This window comes from Rissa tridactyla, chromosome 6 (assembly GCF_028500815.1).
Source record: "Rissa tridactyla isolate bRisTri1 chromosome 6, bRisTri1.patW.cur.20221130, whole genome shotgun sequence".
In the NCBI taxonomy this organism is placed as follows: domain Eukaryota; kingdom Metazoa; phylum Chordata; class Aves; order Charadriiformes; family Laridae; genus Rissa; species Rissa tridactyla.
In genome coordinates, this window is record NC_071471.1 from 33253018 (window position 1) to 33273313 (window position 20296).

Here is a 20296-nt window from a genome sequence, read left to right on the forward strand (position 1 = left end):
AACGTAAGTGTAAGCCCCTCTAAATGTCGGAAAGTCCTACCTAGTGCTCCATCTGTGTTATCTGGTCCCTAAGGCAGCTGCATCCCTCAGGAAGCTGCCACAAAACTTTAGCTGATGTTAAGGGGTGGGAGGGGGAGGACCTGTTAACTACGTTTAGACTTTTGTCACTATTTAAACAGATCACAAATACCGATTTAGTTTTTTTTTTAATTCTTTTAATCTACTTTTTTAACATGGAGGGGATTACTGACATCCTGTGGCTCCTCCAAAGCGCACAGCACTGTGACCTCAAGTCCACTCTGTTGCTGCAGAGTCTCTTCACTTGCAAAAGCAAGTTTAAAAGAGGAAGGGGGGTGGGGGCTGTACAGGCAGAATAAAAGCCAGGGTATTGATTTTATAAAAATCCAGCATCACCTTTGATACTCTGTTAAAGTTACACTAAGGGATAGCTGGCACAGCTTCCAGTGGGATAATTACGGCCCCACTCTGAGTAATGTCTGCGTGCTTTGGGCTTGCAAAGTGATCTGCCTTTGTTAGAAGGAGCTTGAATGAGAAATGAAGGCACTGATTCTTCCTGAGTTCGATAGCTGGCACATTTTGCATATCTACTGTCTGTAAACGGTTTTCTATAGTGCTTCATAACAGCAATGCCACTGGGAGCCAAGAAAACAAGCTCTGGCAGGGCTGGCCGAAACTGACAGGATTACTTCCAGCAGCATATTGCATTTTGCCTCCTTTGTAGGTGGAAAAGTTGTGGCTGTAGATGTTCACCCACAGCCGGGAGTTAGTCATGGGAATGGAGGGACTCGCTCCTTCAGGATGCTCTGGGACCATCGTATCTGGCAAAACGTTGCCCTTTCTCTTGTCGGTGGTATCATGTCCTTTCCTTGGGTAAACTATAATCCCTCGGGGGGTACCACCGCTCAGACTCAAAAGTTGCATTTTAAAAAAAGTGCTAATAAAAGGTGCGAATAATTAGGTGGCTGTAAAACTCTTTGCTAGCTCTTACAGGAGCTACCTGGGCTACAACCAGTTTCTGCCCCAGCCGGCAATAGCTGCAACTGTCCCCATCTTAAAAGCAAAATAGTAACACCGGGGGGCTATCCAGGATGAATGGGACAACCCAGGATAAATGGGACTGGCTGCGTTGTCATTTTCTGCAGCTGCCTAGTGAATTTGCAGGAGAGGTGGGGCAGGCGCGTAACCTTTCTCCCCTTCCCACCTCCCAGGAAGAAGATGGGATAACGTTGAATCCTCTCGTTGCTGCAAGGTCGCTGGATGCACTGCTCCAAACCCGCTGCCCTGAAGGGTTTCCAGTTAGGAGCTGCCTTGCTCCCTGCCTGTTTTTTCATATGTATACGGGATGTCTGGAGGACTTAAGAGGGTCGAAGCCAATTAAGATGTCTGGCCCTACTCAGCACCTCAATTCTTCTTGCTGTTGCTTCGTTGCAGGCTGTGTTTTTATCTCCGTGCTTTTCGAAAGACGTTTGGATCTTTGGATAAAGATGTATCGCCTTTGGATAAAACCACAGTTGCTTTAGGCTGAATCCAGATACCACACCAGGCGTGCTCCTGGAAGGGTTGATGGATGCCGAGGGTGATTCGGCTTGGTGCAGGGACCGAGGGTGGGCTGCGATTTCACCGGCTTTGCGAACCGCTCGCTTTGTGGGTAGCTCTTATTTGGGCTGCCCCGGGAGCTGACCTTGAAGCTGCAGCAGTTGCTGGTTATAAAATTGGTAACGCTCCTCAGTGACTTGCTGTGGCTGTCAGTAAGCTCTCGGATTCACTTCAGTGTCTGTTCTTAGTGGTGCATACGTATTTTTATATATATATATATATATATATCCCTTAATCTAGATCCAAAGTAGATGACTGAATGTGTTTTCCCTTCTGTGACTCCCAAGCAACCAAAGCCAGATGGGTTATTAATAATAATCACATGCTGGACTACTCATATAGTTAAAACTGAGGTTGCATGGGCGAGAAGGCAGGTTGGGATCTGCTTCCGCTGTCCTCCGCTCCAGAGATTTTATTTCTTTTAAGTTAAAACTCCATCTACCAAAAGAGAATGATGTCAGTGTCTGTACTTGGGGTCCAGTAAACGTAGCGGTGAAGACAGGAGAGCCTGTCAGTGCAGGGTGGCGATGACAAGATCTGAGCTGTTGTTTTAATTCACAGTAAATATATAATTATACTTAACTGACAGTATGCTTGGAGTTTTCTCTTTGCGCTGCTGTCCCTTAGGGCTGCGAAATGGCTCAAACCCAAAAGTGTTGTTACTGGGAAACACGGAATTGCACGGTTCCGATTTTAAAAAAAAAAAAAAAAAAAAGAGTGCTTAGCTGGCTTTTAAAAATCTCTTTGGGGAAAGTTGCATCCTTCTTCTGATGCACATGTGATCGTTGTAGGACAAAAAAATGCAAACATTACATTTGGGAGTAGTCTTGTGGCTTCTGCTTGTTGGAAGTCCCATGCTGGTGTGTTGCCCTCCTCCTGCTTTCCTCGGTCAGGGAAGAAAGAGGGTTGTGGAATGGCAGCAGCATGGCCAATACGAGTGCTAAACCCCTCTCCTTGCTCTCCAAATATACTCAAGACAAGTACATTTGGGGTTTGGTTTATTTACAGGTATTCTACTGGTTTTCTGGCCATGCCTCCACGTTGGTCTTGGCAATTATTGAAGCGTGTCTTGGCGTTTATGGAAGTGAGAAGTTACTTCTGAAGTTGTTAGGTGCAGAAATTCTCTGGGAGTCCCGTACTTTGGGGATCGGGGCTTTTAGCACCACCAGGGAACACGGGAGGGTCCTTCCCCACAACGTGCACCCAACACCCTGCGTCCTGCTGTCCCATGCAGGTCATCTTGATGTTCCTGGGGACTGAGGACTACATCCACCTCAAATTAAACCCGTGTTATGACTGTACACTAATCTGGTATGAAGCACTGGTGAGTTCCTTGGTTAGCATCTCTCTTTAAATTGTCGTTATTTCAGTATTTATCCCGCTTCCTTTTTTCCCTGTGTGGAGGCCAAAGCTTACAGGCAGTCTTTGAATATGAATAATGAGCAGTTAAAATATAACTCTGAAAAGCCTGGTTTGACACTGGTGAAATCTTGACTGCTTATGTGTTTTATAAGTAAATTATGTATTTTCTGGTGTATTTCTTTCTCTAGTTCCCCAGCAACAATTATTTTCACAGGAGGATTGCAGGGACGGTGCTCCTGTTTTCCTAAATGAAGTGTTTTTTTTAAGAAATAAGATTTTTTTTTAAACAGGGAAATATATCATGAAGGTGCTGAGCATCAGCATCAGCATCTGGCCGAGCTTCCACTGTCCCTCCCCAGCATCACACCTTCTCTTCCCAAGCAGCGTGTGGATGGTCCGTCTGTCTGCCTGTGCATCTCTGCCCCGAGCTACACGATCATTTCCTACACGAGATGGCGCTCTTCGCCTTTCAATAAAGCAAAATGCCATTATTATTAATATTTTTTAATTTTTTCCCCCACCCCAGTGCTTGCCCCCCTCAGCTCTGCCTGAGCCCTTGGTAACCAGGAGCAGCCCCGACCCCGGATGCTTCCAACCACACGTGAAAGGCTGGAGGGACAGATACAAGTGTGCAAAAACACCCCACCACCTCCAACTCATTAAAAGAGAGGCTGCTAATTGACTTTTCCACCTTAATTAAAGACTCCTTTGATACAGCCTTGTCCTCTAAGCCAAGCTCAGATGCTTTGCCCTGTGCTAGCCTGCGAGCCCCAAAGCCAGGGGACAAGGCCCCATGGCTGCTCCAGGTTGGAATGTGGACCCTGAGGGGTTCGTGGGCTCCTTTTGGGACCAAGGCCTGGCTGTGGGGCTGGGACAGCCCCCTCTTTTTGCTTGCAGTAAGGGGCTCCTGCCCTCCTTCCTGGAAGCAAGGGTAGTTGGGGAGGGGAATGTGATAGGGGAATCGATGGTGCCCTTTGCCAGCCGGCATTAAAAATTCATGTGCGTGATGGGCTCTTCCAAATAAGTCCAGGAAGGGTGAGTTCCTGCCTCCTTAGAGCTGCTGGCCAGCACTCAGGCTGCCTGCCCTCCACAGCCTGCATGTGTCCCCCCCAGGGGACCAGGTGCCACCAGGTCTGTGCCTGGTGAGGGGCGCAGGCTGGGATGAGGGGTACCTGGTGGGTGGGAAGCTGGGTGCCTCACAGGGTGATGGGGGTGGGTGGGGTGACCGGGAGGGCAGGGATGTGGGGCACCTGGAGGAGGGCGGGGAACCCTGGGGGGAAGGGATGCGGAGTCCTTGATGGGGAGGGGAGCAGGTGCCCAAGAGGGGTGGGAAGTGGGGTGCCCCAGCAGGGAGGTACACGGGTTGTCCTGGCCGGGAGGGATGCGGGGAGGCACGTAGGGTGCTCCGGGGATAGGGGTACCCGGAGGGGGACGGGGGTGCCGAGGAGGGGGGCGATGCGGGGGAGGGCAGCGGCGGGGTGTGGGATGCTGAGCTCCCGGGAGGGAGGGGAGGGCCGGGCGGGGCGGGGCGGAGCGGGGGGCGGCTCCACGTGGCTCATTAGCAGAAGGCAATTTAATATTTATGAAGTGCTCTTGTTTGAATCCCAAGTCTTCGGCTCCAGTTACAAGGAGCTGCGTCACCCTCCGATCACATGGTAATTGTTGCTATTTCCAGGATCCCAGCCTCGCAGAGTGGCACAAAAGCTCTTTCCCCTTTTCTTGTCTTTTTTTTTCCCCCTCCCCTTTTCCCTTCTTTCTTTCTGTTTGTTTTGCGGTTTTTTTGCTTTTTTTTTTTTTTCTTTTTTTTTTTTTTTTTTGGCTGGGGGGCTATTTCTCCCTTTTCCCCCTGGTTTCCCGCACGCCGGCGGAGCGCAGGGCAGCGTTCGGGGATGCCGGGGCCGCTGCCCTGACCCGGGGCGGGCAGGAGCCGCCCCCCCGCCCCTCTCCCTTCTCCTGAGGAGCGGATTCAGCCGCTTCCAGCGGTTCCTCGATGAGAGCTGCCCGTCCCGGCCCGGGACAGGCTCGGCATTAGCGCCGGGGGAGGGAGGGGGGTGGGGTGTGAGACCACCCCCAAAAATGACCGAGCTGGAAGGGGACTTCACCAAGCTGCTGCTGCTGAAGGAAGAGCGGATCAAGGAGCTGGAGCGGCGCTTGGGAGAGAAGGACGAGGAGATCCAGGAGCTGCGCCGGCGGCTGCACAAATGCCAGTCGGTGCTGCCGGCCCCCAGCCCGCACATCGGGCCCCGCACCACCCGGGCGCAGGGCATCTCGGCCGAGCCGCAGACCTACCGCTCCTTCCACGACCTCCGCCAGGCTTTCCGCAAGTTCACCAAGGCCGAGAGGTAGGGACGGGCACCCGCCACCCCCCCGCACACCACACACACAACCCCCCTTCCCGAGTGGGGTGGCCGGAGGGAGGGAGGGAGGCGGCGGGACACCGCATCCCCCCCCCCGTCTCGCGTCCCCGGAGAAGCGGCATCGATCGTGCCCGGGGGGGGTGGGAGGAAGCGCCGGGCGCATTAGGGGCTTTCAGCCGCCGGGAGGGAGCCCTGCGGGGGATCGGATAACCCATTACCGGCCCCCCCCTCCCCCGCCTTCTCCTCCTTCCCCACCGCGGCTCCGCTCCGGTTCCCCAGGGGGATGCTCGGCCGGGAGGGAGGCGGGGGGCCGGGCTGGGAGGACCCGGCGGGGCGGGAGGCGGCGGTGCCTCCCCGGCGCTGGGAAAAGTTTGCGGCGGGGCCGGGAAGTTGTTTGGCCGCTGCCCGAGAGCCGGCCCTGGGCGGGCAGCGTCCCCCTCGCCCGCCCCCTCACCCCCCATATCCCTGGGGCAGGTGCTGCCCCCCTTTCCCCGGCTCCCCTTTCCCGACCCCATCCTCCCAACGCGTTCCCCAAAAACTACAGCCCACGCTCCGCTACCCGTGGGCTTTGTCTCCGGTTACCCCTCTGCGCCGGTGTCGGGTACCCACGGGAAGGGTTGTTTCTCGTTGAGGCGGGGGGGCTTTGGGTCTTCATCCCTCACCCTGGGGGCTCTGGGAGTTTCAGTTGCGTGGCTCTCTTGGTTTAATACAGCGTGTGAAAAGGGGGGAGCGCGGCGCTGCTCCGGCTCCCCGGGGGATTTGGAGTGGGATGGGGAAGATGCTTGTGGGAGCGCGCGAGTTCTGTGCAACTGTGGCGCACGGGACCCAGTGTCACCCACCGCTCGGCAGAAGCTCTCACCGGGGCTCGCCGAGCCACAGACGGTCTAATTTTTTCTGTCTATGGCAATTTATTCCAGCAAAATCATTCCCGACGGTATTTCTTGTAGCTGAGTGTATTTGAGCGCGGATCTGCAGCGCTCTTCTCTGTCTCCTCACAAAATGTACCTTGCCATCACCTAGACCAAACTCCTGCCCTTTCCTCTGCAGCTATTCACTTGACCTTCTTTAACAAGACTATTACTCATTTAAAGATAAACGAGGAGCACTTGGCTTTAGTTTTTTTTTTTTAATTATTCTTTTTTGCTGACTGTATGGGGTGGTTTAATAAAACAAACCGCTACGCTCAGGGGGGTGTGTGACCACCGGTCACACAAGCGGAATGTGTCAGTTTGTCCTTCCCCAGGTTAACACATCCCTTCGCGCCCCCTGCCTGAAGCGGAGGCTGTGTCTAACTTTTTTCGTGGGCTGTTGCTTTTTTTTGAAGGCTGGGATCATTCTGAGCCTCAACAGCCACAGGGGAAGGTGACAGTGACCCAGCACCTGTGGTATCGGCAGAGACCTCAATGCCCACCTGTATTTAATAACTCATTTAGGAGGTATTAAACCCACACAGGGCTCCAGAGAGGTTTAATCCTCCCCTGAGACTCCCCTCTGCTGTTCCCAGTTTGGGCTGGCGGGCCAGTGCCAGAAAACTCTGCATCCATGTGATGTTGTGAAGGGCGTTTGCCCCGTCCTAGGTTGTTCCCGTCACCCAGAAATGTTGTTTCAGTGTGCAGGAAAAACTCTCAGTGAGGCCCGCAGGCATTTCCCATCACCTTCCAGGCTGGCACTTCATCCCCCCCGGCATCTTCCCATACCTTGGCCTGGCTCATGGTAGCCATGACGATGGTAGCCAAGCCAGTTTGGGATTGCTCTGGGTTTTTAATTAGGGTCTGCTTAATTCTTCTCCCATCTCATTGCTGGAAGAGTGATGGGCAGCTGCACAGTGCACCGAACATGCTGCAACCTGCCCTTTTTTCTTTTATTGCCCCCCAAATTAATACCCACCAGTGGGTTCAATAAATGCGTGTTTTCGCGGGTGGTGTCTGGCCCGTTGATGTGGTTCCAGGTTGCTGCTATGGCTCCTGGGTGCCGGGGGTAAAGGGCTTCACTGCAGTTTGTCTCTGCCAAGAGGATGACGATGTTTCCCAGTTTTCGATGCCGACCGGAGGTGTAAGTGGGTCTGGCTGGTGCCAGCTCCCTTTAATGTCTCTGTGGGTTTCTCTGGCTTTCTCCTCTAAAAACTGCTGACAGCATTTTGGCTAATTTATTTATGGGGCTAACTTACAGACCTATAACAGTCTCCTGCCTGTGTTTTAGCGACAGCAGCTGATAGCATCATCTAAACTGGGCGTCCCACGAGCCTTCAGGTCCCTGAGAGGTTGGAGACGGGTAATACCTCTTTTCTAAAACCCAGAGACAACTTCCACGCCATAAAGCCCCCAATATGATGTTTAGACCCATCTGTTTTGTGCATTGATTTCAAATTAATGCCGGTAGAAATGTTTTTATCGGGGTCTGGGATCGACCTTCAGATGCTTTTTCATCTCTGAAGACAGACGAAGATGTATCTATCAACAGTGTAAATTTTATGTATTGTCTGTACTGTACACCGACATTTAAAACTCTCAAGAAGTTGAAATGAGTAAACAGGATGATAGAAACTCAAAAAGTAGTTAAATCCCATCTGAAAGCAGTAAATAGAGTTTGTCTCCCGCAATATGTTGTGCCTCTTGTAACCCATCCCTGTAAGTGTAGCAGGGTCAGAGTTGTAAAGACTTGCAAAGATCCAAATAAAGGGCTGTGAAAACCGAAAGTTATTGAAGACCCGTTATCTTTTGTCTGGAAGTACGTTTTTATGCTGTTATTCCTTCCAATGATTTAAGTTGCAGGGGTTTTAATGGAAGAAAGCATTTCTGCGTAGATGATCAGGTGTATGGAGCTAATTCTGATATAAATCAAACTTTCTTTCCAAATAGCGAAGACACCACCGCTTTCTATGTCTGTTTTTCAAAATATGATTCTTCCCTGTCATTTTCTTGATCAGTTCCTGCTTCGTGTTGAGGAAAGAGACGTGCTTCTCGTAAATGATTCATTAATTTATGTTTGCTCAGTGAGTTTTTTATTCACTCGTACCTAAACCTGGTAAGTGTTTTGGATCATGGACGGATTCGATGCCGTCTGATACAGCAGCTGGCAGTTGCTTAGTGCGATATAATGAAGGAAAAACCATTTGTAGGTGTTTTTTTCCTAGCACATTAAAAGCCATCCGCGGCGTGGCTGGATGATACAGCAATCGAGGCACTTTGCTGATGCCTTGGAAAGCGGTTCCAAGGAAGCGATCCCCAGTTGCTAAGCAAAGGCTTTGCCACGGGGCGAGCGCTGGAAATGATAAACGATGCAAAAAGTAAATGCCGAGGTGCACTCGGAGCACTTGGCTAGGACTAACAGCCGGATAAGGACTGGGGGGATTTTCGAAACGGCCTCGTTCCTGCAGTGAGGTGCTTTTTGAAAACCCAAGGGGTGCTAATCTGTGGGTTTTCAGCATCTGAAGATGCTTCATGCTACGTGAATGATCGACGTGAGCCATAATCCCCATCTTTTAAATCATCTTCTCGGCAAATTCCAGCAGCTGCGCTCTTTCATTCAGAGGTGCAGCATCTAATTCCAGCTTAATCCTCCTTATTGGGGTCGACAAGCCTTATTCAAACCAAAGCGATGCTAAATTACTTTGAAAACTGTTAAACTTTTTGAAACAGCAACTAAATCTTTGCTGGTATTGATGTGCCAGAGCCACGACCAAAAGGTAGTCATGGCTGTACAGGGAACTATACTTTATGCGTGCGATCATATCCTCAACTTTGCAAATTTGGTTTGGGTCATCCTGTCTCTGTTTTTTCCGCATTAATTTGGCTCTGGCACGGTGCTATAGATTCTGTCTCAGCATCATTTTTCAAGCGAAGCAACGAGTTTCATAACCCTGCTCCCAATTCCTTGCCCATCCTTGCTTGCTATACCAGCTAACCTTGTCTGCAACTTTTTAAAGGGTTTTCCCCTCTTTTACTTTCTTTTTGGGAAGCATTTGCCACAAGATGGCAGTGGGTTCTAATGTTTAAGGTGCAGTATTGGGGTATATTGTGGTTTCAGCTTCGGGTGCTGCTCAGGCCAGGACTGACCACGCAGAGGGTAAAAAATTGGGCAACGTGGGAGGTCTCTAGTCCAAAACGTAAGGCAAGGTCATCTTCAAAGCTGGACTAGGCTGCTTGGGTTGCTCCAGCCTAAAGCAAAAGCACCTCCTGCACAACCCTGTGTTTCTCCATTGCTTCTCCGTCCCCCTTAACACAGTTTTGGCTTACAGTTCGTCCGCTGTAGCTGTCTCCACCGCCCCTGGATCTGGTCTGTTGATGGCTTCACCCATCCTCCAACCACCCCGAGCTCGGCAAGAGAGAGTTCCTCCCTCCCTAGGGCGGCCGGGGCTGTGCCCTTCCTCCCCCAGCCTTCTTTCTGGGAACTCGGCTCCCCGCCGGGCGGCTGAGTTGCGTTAATTTAGACATGATCTCATCATCTGCCAGCCGCTAAAGCAATATCGATCCTGCATTTGGCCTCCATGTGAAAAACAACCCAACTGCTTCCCCGGTACCTGTAACCACTGTCCCTCGAGGCCTCGGGAGGCTGGAAAATGAGCATTTGTCTTATTTTTTGACTATCGGGGACAAACGCATAACCTGCTGCAAAGGGGTAATGCTTCAGTTGCGTTAAGGAGAGCCTTTAAGCTAAAGAAAGGGACCATTTGGGACCAAAGATCGTCTAATATTTTATGCTGCTAAGCAGCTATGCTTAAATAGTTTAAACAGGTGGTTTTTGCTATCTATGAGTTCTCTCTGTGTCTGCTATTTCTCTTTGGCAATATCTCTGTAAGAATCGGCATCACTTTCCAAAGGGTACAGGGGACAGCAGTAATTTTGACATTAATTACTACCCTAAAAACGCCTCTCTTCCCTCATTTACCCATCACCGATCTGCTCCCAGTGTGCTGTGACAGCACATTCCTTGGATGCTTCATCCCTGGGTGATTGACGGTGAAGATCGTAAGGATTTTATCAGATTAAATAATACCAGCATAGGAAGAATTAGTGCTGCTTTCGTTGCTTGTACTGTCAGTGCCCATCCCTGGCCCAAAGAGAGAGGAAAATACAAAGGAGGGAAGTTTGACCAGGTGTTATTTAACTTGAGGATAGCCGGAAAACATTGCAAAGGGAGGGAGTGAAATGGGAGCCGGACTCTTTGTTTGGTCAATCTCCTCTCTAATTATTTGGATGGAGCAACTTAGTCCGTGGCACGAAGCGGTGAAGGATATCGAGTGAAGTTTGGCGACAAGCGGGTTGCTGCATGCCGTAAGAAGAGGTACAGCACGGGTCATCAGATCCCTCGAGAGATGCAAGGTCAGTAAAATAAGCGGAAGGGTTTTACAGAGAGAGAGAGAGAGAGAAGCAAACGTTTATGGTTAATCAATCGAAACCATTTCCCTTCTTTTCATTTTTAATGGGCTGAAGTTACCGCTCCCCCTCCCCCTGGGCATTGCTTCCCTTCGGCTCACGGGAGACCTGAAAAGCGAGCCGCAGAGTGGGGAAATCGCGCTCCCCAAGGGCATCGGATGGCACCTCTCTGCCGGGTACGGGCTTGGCGTCTGTCTGGCTGTCTGTCACCAGCAGCCCTGGTGACTGACGCTGCCTTTTCCATCCTATCAGTTTGGCGCTTTGTCACGAGCAGAATGGCGTCACCTCTACGACAGCGCATCAAAAGCAGCTAAATTGTGCATTGCCTTCCACCTCCTGCCAAAATAATATCAAATGTATATTGAGCTATATATAAAATAAAAAAAAAAAGTAGATTATTTTATATGATCTCTCGTGAAAAAGGACAACCAAGATGGCAGAAAAATTTTCCAGGTGGTTTTTAATGAAAACTTGAGATGGTGTCACTATTTATTGCTCGGTTTTGCACTGAGGGAAGCCTATGACACGGTGACGCGACGTCCCAAGCCTGACGGCATCATGGCTAAGGGTCGGTGCGTCACCCGCTGGGTCTCAGCACCCTCGTACCGACACCGTGCTGTGCGGGGGGGGGGGGGGGTGACGGCGTGGTCCCCAGGGGCAGGATCGGGCCCTGGCTGACTCAGAGCCGTTCCCAGCGGCGTCATCGCAAATTCTTCCTTCTGCCTATTTTTAAATGCCTCAAGTCATGAGGCTTTTGGTGCCTCCCTTGGGGGGACTGAACCATCGGCAGAGAGATTTTCAGGCAGCTGCCAGATTACCGTGTAACCCACCTTCCGCCCGCCCGGAGCTTGCCTGCTTCGGTTACGAATCCCTGAAAATGTGATTACATATATAAGTTTTAAACCTATAGCTGCGCTCCCAGGCCGAGGTCACAATAAACTGCTTTCCTCTCTCGGATTCTTTGATGCGAGTTCGTTTTGCAAAAATATAAAAGGGAGATGAGATCTAGCAAACGCGTTATTTTTCCGCAGCAGCTTGTGGACATTGCTTGGTTTGGAGAAGGAAAAGGGTTGTGTGTCTCTGTTGCCGCTGCATTTTTAAAAGCAGCATGTAGACGTGGGCATATATGGTATTGTAAACTGCTTGGCCACAGTCGCTCTCTATTTGGCTGCTTTTTAGTCACAGCAAGTGTCATTTTTTTTTTGTCAGAACTGTACCATGGAAAAGGTAATTCTCGAGCAAAAATCCCCCAGGCGGTGAAGTGTATTGAAGTAAAATAAGATAGAAAGGACTAAAATAAGACTGCGAGTCCCTCTGTGCAGCTTTACTAATGAGAAACTTCAGGGGGAAAAACCCCTTCCCAAGATATCCACTTGGTTGCCTGCAGAGTTGATGCAGATCCTGGAAAATATCTAATAGCTTGGCAAGGGGCTTCTTAGAGAGCTTTACCCTCCGCTGTGACCTCCTGGCTGGAAAAGATGAGGACTGCTTTTCTGGTTTTTTTTATAGGGCTTTTCTACATTTTGCTCATGGATGTTCTTTGAGTGTATTTGTTCCATTAGTAATAAAACCCTGTAGTCGCACGTGAGGCATGTGCACACGAAGGAGATACTAAAAAAGCCAGACGGAGGGAAGCTGAGCTCCAGACCGCGTGTGCGGTTGCAGGAGCTGGGATGCTCTGGACCCAACCGGCGGGATCGGCAGGCACAAATGGCGATGCTTGTATTTTCGGATCAAATTCACATGTGGGGCAAAGCCCAAGCTTTGTGGAAAATACTATGAGAGAGGGGGAACAACCTCTCCAGTAGCGCCACCAAATCTCTTGGCTGTGTCCTCTTGAGAGGTGGAAAGCGCAGGTGGTGGTCACGTACCCGAGTAAGAAAAGGACTTCGTGAGTCGGTGCCTAAATCTGTCCCGCTGATGCTTGTGGGCTCTCCATCCTCAGGGACTGCCCCGACTCGCCTGGACGTGGCCCTGAGCAACCCGCTGCAGCTGCGGTGCTGGCCATGCTGGGAGCGGACCAGCGAAGCTCCAAAAGAAATCTTTCTGGGGTTTCTGAGATGCTGGTGGCTTTGTGCTCCTGAGTGATGAGCTCTTTGAGATCAGATCTGCCAGGAAGGTGGCAGTGGCTGTACCCAGACCTCGTGGCAAGAGGGTCAACCAGGGAGGGACAATCCTGGATTCAGCACAGGCTCGAGTGACATGTAGGTCTGCTGCCTCCACCACCTTCAGCTGCTTGATGGACGGTTAGATTAATGAGGTCTGCTTCATTATCAAATGGCTTCCTCTCTTCTCAGGCAGAAGTTTGAATTAATCCCTGAAAACTTGTGTCAAGGGAAAAACGTTTTGCTGTAGCACAAATGAATGGATTTGAACCGCGTCAGGCTAAATAAGACCGCTCGTTTGAATCCCTCTCTGCTGTTGAACGTAGCTGATACAGACACCCGTTGGTTTTGGGGGGGTGTTTTGCACTGCACTCCAACGCATTAGATGCCAGTGCAACAGAGCAGGTATAACTTTTCATTTCGTTAAATGTCAATTAGAACAGGAAATCACATCTAGTCCTAAAATACGGCCGATGGCGTTCCTGAAAGACGATGAGCCGTGAAGGACGTGGTGAAGCAGCTTCGTGTTGCATTTCCCCTCCCGAGAGAGGCAGCTGTATCTCTGACAGAGCGAGGGTCCATTAAAATCGTCCGTTAAAGATGTAAGGAGCATCGCGTCCTGTTATACACACTGGAGCAGGACTGCCTGCTCTCTCTAGGGCTTGGGAACCTTTCTGCATTTTATGGGGAGAATATATCAAGTGAAGCTTTAATAGAGGCGTGTTACGGATGGCACACCCTAGTACAGCAACAGGCAAAAGTGACATTAAAGTCTTCCTGACCTGCGGTGCTGTACGATTTGGGTTAGAGAAGGTAGAAAAATACAAGCTGAAGATACAACTAAGAGTAAAAAAAAGTTTTGCCTCCCGTTTGACTCAAATCGGTTTTATTTTGTGCTCCTTTGGCATTGGTTTTACTTGGTGCATTTGTAGTTTGGAGACTTATTGGTACGTAGAATGGGGTAAAACCATACATCTGCGACATCCTTGTGACAGTGAATTAACTACAGGCTGACAGCGTGACTGTAACATTCAACCAACATATAGGGGCATTGGTAGAAAACAAAGTATTAATTAACATAAAAGGCCCAGAAGGTAACTGTGCAAGTGGGAACAGGTTCAGGACATCACTATCTTAATATTTGGGTTTTCTGGCGCACGGTTTGCAGTAATGGAGTACAGTGTGGGGCTGTGATTTATCCCAGTGAGCGCAACCGGATGGGAATTTTGAGTTATTGCCATTTGCATTTTGCTCTTTGCTGGCAGTTTCTGTAAAATCCTCCAAGATAAAAACCACCACCAGGATTTTAAATGACCAATCGGTGCATGAATTCCGTTTGAAACGAAAATAAATTCTGTTGAGTTGTTTGTAATAAGGGATCAGGTCCTAAATCTTGTAATTCCACGTTCTGTTTGTGTGTCTGTGTGCAATATTGTTGGTATTTAATTTCTTTAAACTCTTTAATGCTTTGTATGCTGAGGATTGGCCATGCTCCCCATTATTTACCCCGCTGTGCGTGAAAGGGGGGAGGATAACTGGGGATAATTTCTCAAGCAACTGATGTGCTGAGATCCCAAACAAATGTGCCCAAATCCTCGGAGTGGCTTGACGCACGTGCCAAAATTTGGGTGTACGGTAGATGTCTTTGGCATAACTGTTAAGCCAAAACGCAACTTTAATAACTGGAAGCAGCGGGTGTAGCGGGAAGGGGTCCCTTAAGAAATGGATCCTGAAGGGTGGCTTCCAGCTGGGCTGTTCTTAATGGTTTGAAGGCATGTCAGAAGCCACTATGGCGCAGAGAAAGATGCGAGGAGAGATATTAGGCTTAGGATGAGGCCGGTGAGGCCACGGACTTGCTCAAGTCCGTGGTTTTCTTGAAAGCTGAAAGGAAAGAAATCTGTGCACTGGGAAGACTCTTGTGGAAATACAGCAAGCACGGAAAAGTTAGATCCAAAGTAATTTGGAACAGCGGCCCTGTGAAAAGCTGCGAAGGAGCAAACAGCTCTCGAGAGGCTTGGCCGGGTAACTCCGCTTTACAAAATTCCACTGCAGTCATTAGAAGGCAGTTTTGTCCCCTGTCTACAGGAATGTGCCTGGCACTTGGGGGCTGTGACGGCCTTTTAGTACGGCTCGGTGGCAAGAAAGCCTTTAATTTTTGCAGCCGGAGGGAAGCGGCTCCCAGCGGGGTTGGGATCGTTACTGCAGTCACGGGCAGAAGGAAACGCAGGCTGCAGCGTGGCAGAGGGTATTTTTGGTAAAATAACTGGGAAGTTGCGTTAGTCTGGCAGACACAGGGGAAAATGTTGGCAACAACAATTCCGTGTCTCCAAGGGTACTCCGAGGCATTTTTGCTTTTCATCTCCCAGCACTTATCACTGGAGGGCAGTGGTGTCTGAGAAGATGACTGTGAGAAGAAAACTGCAGATAAAGAACATGGCAGAGCTCCTGGGTGACTAATACAATGCGTGCTCAAGGCATCAAGCATGTCATTGAAGATTAGAGTGAGGATTTTATTATTTAAGGGGATTTCCTTGTCTTGCCTTACCTCAAAGTCAGGTCTCACACCTGGGTGGTGTTGGGTATGTTGTTCCTCTCCCCATCACAACAGCACCACGTGAGGCTGTGCTGACCACATCAAGGATGCTGTGGAAGGTGGGTTGCAGCACCCCCCTCTGCCTCAGTTTCCCTGCCCGGACACCCCGAGTGCTCATATGGCCTGGCCACATGAAAATTAAGAAAAATGAGGTGATTTGTTAAATGTGTGTAACACGGGTGGAAGGTGATAAGCATGGGCAAGTGGGATGAGCTCTCCTTGATGAACCGTACCTTGGCATCCAGAAATGTGGGATGTCTCCAACCCATCCACATTCATTTAATGAAAGCGTTCCCTGGTGCAGCCCTGAAGTTGTCCATACCGGGGACCATCCAAGTATGAAGAAAGCAGAAGCAACCTGGGCATTTCAGTCCAACAGCTTCATCTCTGTGTGCAAAATCTGGGCTGCTTTACTGCAACGAAGGGAGAAGATGCTGGTTTGGGGTAACCTGGAGTGCTTTCAGCATGGGCTGTATCTACAGGCTTCCTGTCTCCAGTGTGGAGTGGGCACTGGGATGCTTCACCTTGCTGTGGGCTCTTTTAAACCTTGCAGTGCAGGAGCCTCTGCCACTGGGAGCTCCACCAGTGTCATAGAGAAGGACCAAGGAGGTGGATGAAGAGCGGTATTTACACATTGTTGCAGATGACAGCTTGGCCGTTTTTAGATGATCATCAGAGGGCAACGAGAAGTGGGTTTTTTGTTTTGTTTTGATTTTTTTTTTTTTTTTTTTTAAATAGGAAATGGAATTAGAGCCGAGGGAAGCATGGCAGTTTGGCTTTTTCAGTAAGAGGCTCAGTACTCAGCAAACTCAGTACACCTGTATTGTGGGGGTGCTGCTCGCTTGGTGTGGCTCAGCCTCCGGTTAGAAAAATAATGAGCTATCTCAGTGAGTCAGAGCTGAAATCAGTCTCATTTTTGGCTAGAGACAAAGCTTGAAAGCCTTGCTCTGCTGACCCAAGTGGAAGCCATGGGCAGCCAGGCATTGTGACACCCAAAGGAGAACTTCTGTGAAGATGGCTGGCCAGAAAATGGGCATTTGAAAGCAAGCAAATGGCCATGTATTTTCCTTTTTCTTTGCCTTTTGTTATTGTCCCATTGTCTTTTATTAAGAAAGTAGCAGTCATCCTGTAATTATCCAAAGACAATTCTAAATTTTCCTAAAAAAAATATTTATTTCCCATTCTTCAAATGCCAAATTACTTTGGAAGGCTGGGAAAAAAAATCTTAGGACTTTGGGGGAGGGGGGAGGAAGAAGAAAAAGTTAATTTTATTTTTGTTTCTGTAAAAATAATACTGGGCAAGATTTATCTAGAGAAACGCATTCCGTAGACACAAGCAGTTTTCTAACACGCTCATCTCAATTCTTGTTCCTTTCAAGACCAGAACTGGGTGTTAAGTAATAACATGAGATTTTTCCTTTGTTGTTTTGCAATCACTGATAGAATAAAGTTGTTTAGAAGAGGATAATGGGGTAGTTATCTTCTCAAAATAAGTATCTCCTGATTTAAGTGTCTCACCTGGGACTCAATATTTACCTGGCAGAACTGCGTTTTCCTTTGCCGTGGCACTCACCTACTAGCAAGGAGCAGGAGGAGATCAGGAGAGCCCTTCTTTGCAACCTGATATTCGATCCCAGATACTGTAACATGCAATTAAGGAGTTTTATTCACAAGCCCATGTTGGAGCCCCTGAAAAAGCTCGCAGGAATAACCAGCTTTCTGCTGGATTTGACTTGCCTGCTTGCTCGGCCCGTGCAGCTTGAATGGCTCTTAGGTTATGAAATTCGGTTTTCCAGCAAGAGGGTTTCTCCCCGTAGGCTGTGTATTTACTGTGTAGTTGGGGGCAAATAGTGGAAAAATGCCCTGTTTTTAATGCAGCACAACAGTATTAACATTTTGATGCCAAATGCAGGGAATCTTGGTGGTAATGCACATTTTGTCCCTCTGGAGATATGGGACAAACAACGAGCGCTTGAAGAAATGAGAAGTCTGAGTGTGGCCGATGGCAACTAACCATCACTCAATTTGGTGTAGAAAAGAAGGAAGAAGGAACAATTAAGCTCAGTGAAAATGGGGAAAAAACATGTTTTATGATGCTGGGGTACATCGTGTTTGCTTAACCAGGTATGATTTATGTGAATGTTGCCACCACAACGAGGAGCAGGATGGAAGATGCTACCGTCTTGGAGGAATTGCTCATTCCTTTTTGCTGCATCTGCTTTTAGACCATTGAATTTATCTTTGCAACCAGCAAAAACTCAGAGAAGTGCAATAGCACCAGGTTACGGAGGATCACCAGACCCCTAAAAGGAGCCTCCAGGAGGATGGGTGCGAAGAGAGAGCTGTAGAGCTTGTGCAAAGGGAAAGCAGCGGCAGCGATGGGGCACAGCAGCCACGTGTGCGGCTAATGGAAGAGGATGGGGGAATAAATATGAGTACAATGATTGGATTCAGTATGGTGAGGGTCAATAATCGTATATACACAGGGCAGTGGCTTAACGACTTGGTAAACAGGCAAGACGACTTGTTTCTTTTAGTAAATGGGAAAGCATCAGCTTATTAAAAAATAACGTGTTAGTGTCACAAAGGAACTGAAACAAGGATGAGGCTCAGACTGTAAATAAGGACAAAAAAGGCTGTTTGTTGATGCAGCACAGCTAGACGTTTCCATTTCAGATTAAATCTTTCATTTTACTAGGTGATATGATAGATGGATGGGGATGCGGCACTCAGCTGGAGGCCGGTATTTGGCTGGGGGTACGGTGGGGATTAGGTTCACCCTTTTCACAAAGTCTTCCTGGGCAGTTCTGATGCTGCTTCAGTCTGAATGGAGGGGGGAAAAAAGTCCCAAGATCAGCTTCTATAGGGAAAATTTTCATAGAACAGCACCACAGGCGTTAGAGTGTTTTTTACCAGTAGGTTTGAAAGTGCTTTCCTTTGGAAGTGAGTTTCCTTGTCCCCATTTTGCAGATGGGCAATGTGAACAACTTACCCAGGGTGGGTGTACTGGCTAGTAGCAGGGTCAGGAGGAGACCTGAGGTACCATCCGCATTTCTGGCCATTGCTCAAAAACGGAGCATTCCCCCCAGCTGGGAAAGCTGCGTTTGTCCCATTTTGCATCCTTTTTGTGTTTCCTTCTGCTAGCAACAGCGCATAGAGTGGGGTTTCACAGTAACCTTAAAATCACCATCTGCTTCAAATCTTTCCAAGTCATTTCTGATGCCCTGTTCTCCTTGGGTTTGGACATCCAGGAGGCAACATCTGTTCCCTTATAAGCCCAGAAGAAAGGCTCCGGCTTGCTGTTCAGGCTCCGCGGACGCGAGATGTGTACCCTGACACAGCTCACGCCCCAGCACGGCGAGGAGTCGCTTCTTCGGGGAGCAGGTTGTGTGAACGGCTGGGTAGACGATACACCGGCCATTCTCTCAGCAACTTTATTTCTGGCTTAAGCTGCCTCTGTAGCTCAGAAAAGGACTATTGAATATTTTTTAACAAAATTTAGAAGTATCAAAGCAGCATAAAAGGTTGTTTGTTCCCACCTCTGCTTTATGAAATTTGTGTCAAGATACAGGGTGAAATCTGTATGTTCCCTTTCATCGCATAATATATGGCTGGGGCTTTAACATGGTGTTTTGGCAGTCAGGCTGCCCCTACCAGGACCACATTTCTTGCTTTGATCTGCAGTTTTATTATCAGATGCCTGATTCTGGGAAAGGACTGGATCGCCTTTTTGGAAACACAGACCAGAGCAATTGGTCTCCCTCACAGAAACCCTGATGTTTTGCATCTTCCCTTCCCTGCATAACACAACCCCGCTAGAGCAGAGAGAGTTGAAGCAAAATTGAAATTTGTCCCTCCTCTCTATGGCATTAAAATAATCGGTTAAAAACAAAAAATAATTTCAAAGTGAATGTTTTATCTTTTGATGGGAGATCGCTTGTGGCGGCTTCAACCAGAAGCTCATTCTGCTGGGGGAAGATGCTGGGGAAAAAATGGGTTGAGTTGGTGCAGGGATTACAGATATGAAATTTCTTACTCCATAAAACCATATGTTTGTGAGCAGAAGAACAAAAATGCATGGGAAAGGGAAGTGGAAATGGTGTCACGGGTCAACTGGAGGCCACTTTCACGGAAATTTTGGTGCTTGATTAATCTCTGTGCAGTAAAATCAATCCGAAAGGATCAGGGAAGATAACCAGCTCATTGCAGAGACTCTTTGCATCCAGAAGATGTTGAATGGGTCTCTCTCACCCAGCTCCTTCTGCTGCAGCTCATTATCAACTCTGGCACCTTTTTGACTGGGCTGACCTATAACTTGTAGTTGCTACTCCGATACCAGAGAGCAGGTCCGACTGATTTCCATCTTTCACATTGGGTTGGTTGACTTCTGTATTGGGAAGGTTTCTTCTCTTTCACTCTGTTGCTAAATGTTAAGTAGCTAAAAATCAACTGGCTTTAAATAAAACATGGGAATACAGGGGAAAAAATTCACGTGAATATATCAGTTAGTTGCCTGCTGAAATTATGTCGTTAATCTCCCCAGCTAGTGTTTCTTTGATAGCTCTTGCCCAAGCAAGCATGTGAAAGCGTCCATTTGAGGGGTGGTTTTGGTTTTGTTTTTTTTCCCCACGACTATTCTTCTGACCCCGTTCTGGCTCTGTGATTCATTAGGAACTGGAAGCAGCAGTTATTTGCGTGGGTGTTGGATTTACTCATCATGCAATCATTTTCACATTGTGAGGCATAATACGGAGCTGATAAAGTCCGTACATCTGTATTCTGCCTGCGTTTCCGGCCTGAAAAGTCTGCAGGATGTTGTGCTGACAGCGTTTGTAAATTCAGTGCGTAACCTTGATTTAGAGAAAGAGGCTTTACGATTACATTTTT

The 20296-nt window shown here is 48.7% G+C and overlaps 1 protein-coding gene across 1 annotated transcript in view; it reads left to right on the forward strand.

Annotated features, from left to right (window-relative positions):
* Positions 1 to 4898: 4898 nt before the first annotated feature.
* PRKG1 (protein kinase cGMP-dependent 1) overlaps positions 4899 to 20296 on the forward strand; it is a 529166-nt gene continuing 513768 nt past the window's right edge. Inside the window, exon 1 of the mRNA XM_054205353.1 lies at positions 4899 to 5321. Within this exon, the coding sequence (XP_054061328.1) occupies positions 5056 to 5321 (266 nt within the window). The 5' untranslated portion in view covers positions 4899 to 5055. The remainder of the gene's footprint in view (positions 5322 to 20296) is intronic.